General features: G+C 34.2%; 1 protein-coding gene across 5 annotated transcripts in view; it reads left to right on the top strand.

Moving 5' to 3' along the window:
• SLC38A11 (solute carrier family 38 member 11) overlaps nt 1-8747 on the top strand; it is a 46338-nt gene that overhangs the window by 1563 nt on the left and 36028 nt on the right. For 3 of the 5 annotated variants that reach the window (XM_065068705.1, XM_065068701.1, XM_065068704.1), the window contains exons 2-7: nt 593-710; nt 1128-1202; nt 3029-3163; nt 5180-5245; nt 6923-7029; nt 7403-7482. In XM_065068705.1, the coding sequence (XP_064924777.1) occupies nt 593-710; nt 1128-1202; nt 3029-3163; nt 5180-5245; nt 6923-7029; nt 7403-7482 (581 nt within the window). Of the gene's footprint in view, nt 1-236; nt 327-592; nt 711-1127; nt 1203-3028; nt 3164-5179; nt 5246-6922; nt 7030-7402; nt 7483-8747 lie in introns of all 5 variants that reach the window. The other 2 variants (XM_065068702.1, XM_065068703.1) reach the window with 2 other exon arrangements.

Here is an 8747-nt window from a genome sequence, read left to right as displayed (position 1 = left end):
TTTTTCATGTTCTTATAGGCTTCCCTAGGTGTTTTCCATATCCTTTCTCAGAAATGGGATGCCAGGCTATACTGGTATATATCTGAGCCAGTATTACTCTTCTAATGTTAGTACTGCTTAAGGATCAAAGATTCCAGTTATCTATGTAGCACTCCTCAAGGCACTGTTATGCTTGTCAGCTTATACCACTATCTACAGATGGCTTCAATTTATCAGTCATTTAATTTTCGTTCCAGGAGTATTAGTGACAAGCATCTGAGTTTGTACTACCTGATATATATGTTAAATAGGCTTCTGCATCCAGAAATAGTAGTTTTATTTTCATGGTAAGTACACAATGCTTTGCTTTTGTAGAACACAGGCAGGCATTTTCTTCATTAAATGCATGCTCCTCTTTTGAATTATAAGACTTAATTTAAAATACATTTCTGCCTTTCCACTTCGATTTCTCACTGAAAAAAATGGGATTTAGTTATCAAAATACCTTTACAAATCTGAGTCTATAACTTTTTAAATCTTGAATAGACAATGTGTAAAATCCTTGTTCTCAGCTATGTTTCTCAGGTGTAATGTTGTTTTCTTCCTGAATTAGGCAGAAACAGATGACCGAACAGCCCTCGTTGATAAGCCCAAGAATAAAGGAGGAAATGGTGATCTGGCATCAGCTGGCTTTAACATTATCAACTCCATCATAGGATCAGGCATTATAGGTAAGTGCACTTTTCTTCGCTGTCCTGTGTTCAGCCTTGTTTCGACATGTATGACTATCCATTTTGGAGAATAAGACTGTTGTCTTTCTGCTGCTGTTCCTAATGATTTTTCTCTATTTTTATTTGCTTACTATGCAAAAATGCAGAGGTGTCAGCTGAGATCATGTTTCACAGTGATAAATACCCTACAGCCTCTTGGCCATAGCGATCAGAGAGAACTATCTGGGCAGGTGCTCACTGAACTTCATATCTGGGCAACACTTCGTCAAATAAAAATGGTCTTTCTGAGGTTGTTAGGCATGCTGGCCCAATTTGGGAGATTGATAGCATTTTTAAAAATCTGAATATTTCTTTGTTTTCATCATCACAAATAAGTATTTGGAAAGGTTCTTGTATAATCTCTTCTCTTATTTACAGGATTGCCATATTCAATGAAGGAAGCCGGTTTTCCGCTAGGAGTACTGCTTTTATTTGTGGTTGCCTATATCACAGGTACTGTAAAAGCAGTTTCTATTGTAAAGTGAAAATTAGTCTTGCAAAGTTTCGCTGATCTTGAGCTAATGATATCTTAAACAAGTATATCTATGACAATAAAAATGAGAAATGTTTTCCTTACCTCACTAATCCCTTGAGCAGATTAGTGAAAGTAGAGAATTATGCTGTACAACCTATAAAGCTGCTTTTTGTGTGCATTTTATTTTCGTAAAGCCTAGTTTCTTAGACTAGGTCAAGGTGATGTTTGGAAGAATAGCTCTTATTTGTGCTTCATAATCACCTGTTTTATTCCACTGTTTCTACCCTGATTAAGAGACTGATCCTTGAGTGGGTTGTGTAGCACTTTCAAAAAATATCCCACAGAATCAAAACCTTTGTTGTACTATGATTTTGAATATTATATTTAATTGTCATTCATCAAAAAAATAACAGATTTACTTTCAGAAAGGGAGAAGTTTTGAAATCACATGATAAATAAGCATAAATCCATCGGCATCAAGGGAGGTTTTTTGTAAAGACTGTGAATTGAAGTCTTAAAATGACAAACCAAGTCAACATGAATGGCATAAATTCTGTTACCCATATGCTGTGCAGCAGTTGATGCTTTTCATTGCTTAAAATATCATAGAAGAGTCTTCATAAATGATCAAGGTTTGACTGGAGTGCAATATAACGTAAGGAATATGTTTGTTATGAATGTAAAATTTTCTCTGTGGTTGATGGTATCATACATTAATGAAATCACATCATACACATAGCTCAGAAATTCCAGTTACTTTTCAGTAAGAATCTGATTTGTCTTTTGCATTTCTAAGTATTTTGAAGACTTTATAGCCGTAGGCCCAGAACCCATGAATTAAACTCAGCATTTTATTCTTTTAAAGCTGTGGCTCAATATATCTTGCACAATCAAATTCTAACTTTAGTTACAACTTTCTGACTTGTAGCACTTAAAAGTACAGGCTAAGTACATAACATTACTGTATATTTTCCCTAGGTTTTACTGAATAATTGGCAAATAGCTGTTATTTAACAATTCTCACCGTATTTCATCTTGGAGGATGTTTTTTGAATATTACTGTGTGTAGCCCTAGATTGACAGACAAATACAATTTTAGGTCATTTAATGATAACTGTTTTTGAAGTTTTGTGAATGATACTAAAGCATAGCTCGACATAACAGCAGTGTTTCAAATTGTTGTTCTTGAAATCTTGGGGCTCAGTCTGGAATTAATTTTGCCTTGACATCTGTTTCAAGGCACATTGCTTCATGGTTTTCCAGATAAATTACTTTACATGTATTTTGTTTTAAAAGTATCCAATAAAATGTTTTTAATATTTTATTGTAAACAATGAAGAAGACACAAAATACTAACCAGGCTTTATCTTTTCACAATCTTGAATAAATTGCTGCATAAAGTGATTGAGAGTTCTAGCACCATGACACAGGCAGTCTTCACATTTTACTCCCTTTCAGGATATAATCAAATGCTCCATCCATTCTGGAGCCCTCTGCATTATTAATTTAATTTTTATTCCTCTGGTGCTTGTGACAGTTCTCATTCCCTTTGGCCATGCTGGAAACCAGTGAAAATGAGTCTGTTTCTTCTGTCCGGAGTTGGGAAAGATGGAATGTCCTCCGAATATGAGCCTATAACTCCTGGTGGTGGATTGAGATAATTTTTGAGATTTCTCATCCCTGCTCTTCTTAGTGTCATGGTTTTTCTTTTTACAGACTTTTTTTTAAGGAGTGAATAAAATGATCAGTAACCAATCACAAGTTGGTTCATACTGTATTTAACAGTAATTTTATATTTTAACAGATTATTCCATTATATTACTGATTAAAGGAGGAAACCTCTCCAGTACCAACACCTATCAAGAGCTGGTCAGAAAAACATATGGTCTTGTAGGTTATCTGATTCTTTCAACTCTTCAATTTTTATATCCGTTTATTGGTAAGATCACATAAAATAAAAGTGTTTAAGTATTATAATTAGCGAGCTTTTTCACATTACCTCATTCTTTCACTGATTAAATATTAAGAACTCTGTAAGGAATACATTGTATAGGCCTCTTTCCTATAAAAAAGAAAAAAATATTAGGTGTTTTCTGAAGAACAACTGGGGAAGAATTCAGTGAATTGGAGGACCAGAATAATAGAAATGAACTGAAATGTCCTAGCAGAGAAAGAAATTAGCAATCGCACACTTAAGAATTAGTGACAATAGTAGCTATGAGAAATAGCAAAGAAGAGATTCTGTTCTAGAATGAGTAACAGAACACAGATTTGATGTTCCTGAAACAAAAGAAAAATATTACTTTTGTCATAATGAGTATATTGAATTATATGGTATATAATATTATTATAATATTATTATAATATATATAATATTCTATATTATATTGGAGTATATTGAATTAATATTTTTCCAAAGATGTAGTATTGCTGTCTTTGGAGAAGCCACTCATCAGATCTTGCCTGAATATTATCTGATGTCATTCCTCTTTAAAAGCATTAATTCAGCCTTGTGCACAATGAGGTGCTAAGAGACTGGGCAGTCAAGATCCCTTTGAAGAAGAACTAGTAAAAGAACAAACAGGTATAATCTGGGCAGGAATTAGACCAGAAGTTTAAAATAAATTCATAGCCTGAAATCAAATCTTAAATAAGCTTGATATGTTCACACATGGGGCTGCAAGAGATTGTAATTTGAGATACTTAATCTGGACTCAGTGACCACAGAGTCCCAGACCAATATTCCTAGTTTGGTAATTATCAGTCTTAGTTTATTACAGGTAGCTGAGATTTTCAAGGAAGTCAAGTTACTGTTACTGCAGGCAACAATGATACATATGTTGACTTAAAAAAAGAGTATAATTCTTCATAGAGCAAATGGAAAAGAATTTTACAGATCTCCATCTTTGCCATGGAACTAGTTATACATATGTGCTTGAACTTGTTTCTATAAGTAGTGTTGATGACTTAAAATTTCTCAACAGTGAATATTTATGCATTAGTTAGGGTCAATACCTATATGTATGCTGTCTAAATGGTGAAGACCATGTCACAGAATCACAGTATGTTTGGGATTGGAAGGGACCTCGAAAGATCATCTAGTCCAATCCCCCTGCTGGAGCAGGTACACCTAGATGAGGTTACACAGGAAGGCGTCCAGGCAGGTCTTGAATGCCTCCAGAATAGGAGACTCGACAACCTCCCTGGGCAGCCTGTTCCAGTGTTCTGTCACCCTCACTAAGAAGAAGTTTCTTCTCAAATTTAAGTGGAACCTTTTGTGTTCCAGTTTGTACCCATTACCCCTTGTCCTATCATTGGTCGTCAATGTGTATATAAATATAATTTGTGTGTATGTATACATGCACGGATATACACATTTTAGTGTAGAATGAGATAAGAATGAAATATGAATGTTATGGCTGTAGTTCTTATTAATGAGAAGAAGGAAAGGATGTCAATATCTGATGTCTTCATCTATTTTCTCTTCCTTTCTTCTAGATTAAAGATTTTGGTAACGTTTTACATGAACTAGGAAGTCCTGTGCAATTAATTGTGAGATGGATTATTAGACTAACACATGACATTTACTAAATAGAAACAAGAATTTGAAAAAAAACTTCCCAAGAACTGTTGTTAGAAACAACTTTTAAAATCCTTTTTTCCCCTTCTGAATTAAGTTTAGATGGCAGAGCAGCACGACAGTCTTGCTTATCACACTGGATTCTTACTTAGGTTGTACCTGTTTAAAATATATATATATAAAATAAAAGGGAGTGTTAAAGAATTTTTGAAAGTTTTGTTTGAAACCTTAAACTTCAAAGTTGTTGGTGCTGGCCAGAATTCATAAAGAGGGATACTGGTCTATAATCCTGAAGTCTATGGAATATGTGTATTAAATGTTTATCAAATATTTCATATTTGACTTGTACTAACAAAAAATATTATTTTCTTCAAGCTATGATCAGTTACAACATAATAACAGGAGATACTTTAACTAAAGTTTTTCAGAGAATTCCTGGAGGTAAGATGCATTTAAAAAATTCAGAACAGGGAAAATTTATTGGGTAGGAATATAGCATAAGTATTAAGGGATTAGCATCCTGTGTGTAAATCTGAAGTCCTATCTGTTAATTTGCTTGTAAATTCATCTTAAATATAGTTCCAGTTGAGAACTCGAAGTAAATTTTTGTGAATGTGGTTTGGGGATTTTTTTTAAGTAAGGCTTTCTCAAATAAATACTATGAATCCTGGTCCTTGGTTATCATTGAACTCAGTGTCAGTGAAGAGACCACAAGTTTCAGTGAAATACTAAGCAAATAGAATGAGTCTTCCACAGTGGTATATTTACAAGATCGTAATATTTTGTCATCTTTTTTTAGATATTTTCTCTAATTATCATTTGAATACTGAAATGGCACTTTATCTAGTGAATAATTCTGGATAGCTCGCAAATCTTGTAATCTAATGGATTTAATACTTAAACATATCTGTAATAGTTGGTCATGAACTGCATATGTAACCTTCAGTTCTCTTAGATATTCACTGCAAAACCAGATGTGGCTTTTTGAGCTTTTTAGCTTATGTTCTTGTTACACTTCCTGTGTTGTTAAGTTTTCACAGCAGAATCAGTGGAGCAATTTATGTGCATGTTTGCATCTACTTTATCGCGAGGCCAGCTAAGTTAAAACATTCTTCACTGGCAAAGTAAACTAAAAAGAACGTGTCTGCAGTGAAGTGGAAATCAATATTTGTATGAACTGTTTGATTTCCACAGGAGGACTATAATTTTTGGTAAGTGAAGCCTGCAAGGCGTGGATGCAGTTTAAACTGTCACACTGTTGTTCTGTGAATACCTGATCAGGTTGATAGTGACAGTAAATACCTAATGATTTATATACAATATGACTTCTGTAATAGGAGGAGACCCCGGCATGGCACGTATTTTTCAAGTGGCTGGTAGAATGCCTGCCTGGAAAGAGGTGGGAAAGCATTATAATCTCCCAAAGAATAGAGGGAACTGAACAGACACTTTCCATGTCAATTGCCACTTTCCAGCCATAATCATGCAGCAAGCCCATGATTTGTGGTAGTCTGACTTGAAACTGAGGTATGTTTTATTGTAAGTTGTCGTTGGCTTGGAAAAAACACGAGTTGTACAAATAAATCCCTCTGATTGCAGGGAATATTATAACATTATTGTTGCCTTCACACGGTAATCTGTGTTTTGCAAGTGGAAGCCAGCAGACAGCAAGAAAAAAGGTGCTCAAAAGAAACCTCAACATCAATTTATTTTGGGATCGTTCTTTAAGAATTTGCTTATCGTCAACAGCACAGTAATTGATGCCAACACACAGTGTCAAAAGTCCTGAAGAGTAAATAGCAGAAAGAAGTAGTAGAATGTTTTACTTGCAGTTTGCCAGCATCAAACCTGGCATGATGAATTAAATTCATACTGATCTATTTGTAGAAATGCCAGACTTCCAAAGTTTCCTATAATTCTTGTGATTGTGTACATGCTATGTATGGCTTTCTTGAAGTTAGTTAAGGCCTAGTGTTTATTTCAGTGTTACTTAGCTTGAATAAAGCAGCTAAAAGCCTGCTCAGTGTCAGAGTCTGTTATGCCTAGCCTTTCAAAAGTTAATAATCTGTTCCTCGTGTTAGTTTCCCGGAGAAATAAATTATTTCTTTTTTTATTTAGTTGAACCAGATAACGTGCTTACTGATCGTCACTTCGTAATTCTTCTTACCACCATCGTCTTTACCTTGCCTCTATCTTTATATCGCGACATAGCAAAACTGGGAAAGGTAAATCACAATAGCAGTTGAGTTTTAGCCTACTTTTCTGTATGCCACTAGAAGATAAGTGTGAGTCATAACTTAATGTATTTGAACTAAATTACATCTGGCTAGAGCATGTTAAATAGTTTAGAAGTTCAGACTGTCTTCTGTCCCAAGAAATATCAGAAAGGTTGGAATAGTTTAAGCAAAACTTTGGTCTCAATATGAATTGCTGGAATTTTTCATCTACTGCCGGTAGAACTCAAACATTGTAAAGCACTGGGTGATACAGGCCTGATCTTGAAATGCTGAGCTCTGTTGATTAGAAATGTGTAAATGGGAATATCAGGGACAACCTTTCAGCAGCTTACTGACTGAATTTGTGTTTTTACCTTTACAGGTATCTCTTATTTCTCTGATTTTAACCATTGTCATACTGATTATTGTGATGGTGAGAACAGTAACACTGAGTCCACAAGTGTGAGTATTCTTACGCTTGCCACAAAGTGAATTTTTTATCATGGGGAATTTGCTATTTCACTATTACTTGTATCTGCACAGTTTTGGAACATGGCTGTTTTCGGAGAGATAAATAATTGAAAAAACAAATCTGTATTAACAGTAATACAAACTGAACTGCTAAAACCTACTTTATCCTTTTATTTTTCTTCTTCTATTGTACATAAGCAGATGTAGAAAAAGCCTCGAAAAACCTACCAATTAATTGAAAATTGCAGGTGTATGGCTACTACCAAGTGGCTTCTGAATGGGCATGTGAGGTTGTCTGTCATTTGAGGCATCTTTAATTCTGTCTAGTATAATCAGAAGGCCTGTATTTACAATCTTGAAATAGATAGTATCTTAGGAGTATTTCTTTTTCTGTTAATATATATTTCATAATAAAATTTGTGTTCAAAATCATGAAAACAGAGAACACAATAGTAAAAACTTTATTCTTTATTTATTATTCTTTATTAAAATTTTATTTGAGAAAACAATGTAAGTATGCAGAACTGTTTTCCAGTGCTCCTACTCTGAAAGTAGTATTTAACACTGGACATTGGAGTGTTCTAGACAGTTAAGTACACACAAGCATTTGTTGTGGCAATATTTTTATAACTCTATTGCAAGAAAGTTTTACAAATCTATGCTATTTTCTCTATGACCTAGAAAGTCTGTTTTATTCTTTATCTTTTAAATGCGAAGATAAATTAATAAAGATGACAACCTCTGTTTCTGAATGTGCTTTTTTATTTATTGCAATAGTTTTATATAGTATTTCTGCTGTTTCTGTAAGTAGTGGATTCTTCCACCATGATTGTTTCAGCAGCGTTACGCATAATTCTTTGTTTGTCTTACTGCTGTGATATATGGATTAATTGCAGGGCATTCATGTTTAATGCTAGGAAGATGACTAGAATAGCAATTTCTGAAGTTGTACCAGGTGATATTGTCTGTCATCCATAAAATGAGGCACTTGGGACAGCATGGGACTTCCCCTTCACCATCTTTCTGAGGCAGAATGTTTTACATACTGTATGTTAAAAGGGTATTTGAGAGGGTAATCTCAAAATCTCCTGTTAAAAAAGGAAGAAGCTATGTATTGTGTAGTATGGTAACAGCTGTGATGTATTGAAAATTATGGAATCCATGGGGTTTTCTTCTTAGAATAAGTAAAGTTGGAATTTGAGTGATTCTTGAAGTTTTACTTTTTAATTCTTTAGAGACTTCCATTTTTGCCTTCA

The sequence above is a fragment of the Columba livia genome, chromosome 7 (assembly GCF_036013475.1).
Source record: "Columba livia isolate bColLiv1 breed racing homer chromosome 7, bColLiv1.pat.W.v2, whole genome shotgun sequence".
In the NCBI taxonomy this organism is placed as follows: Eukaryota; Metazoa; Chordata; class Aves; order Columbiformes; family Columbidae; genus Columba; species Columba livia.
Note: the sequence above shows the minus strand (reverse complement) of the source record. Positions and strands in the feature narration are given on the sequence as shown.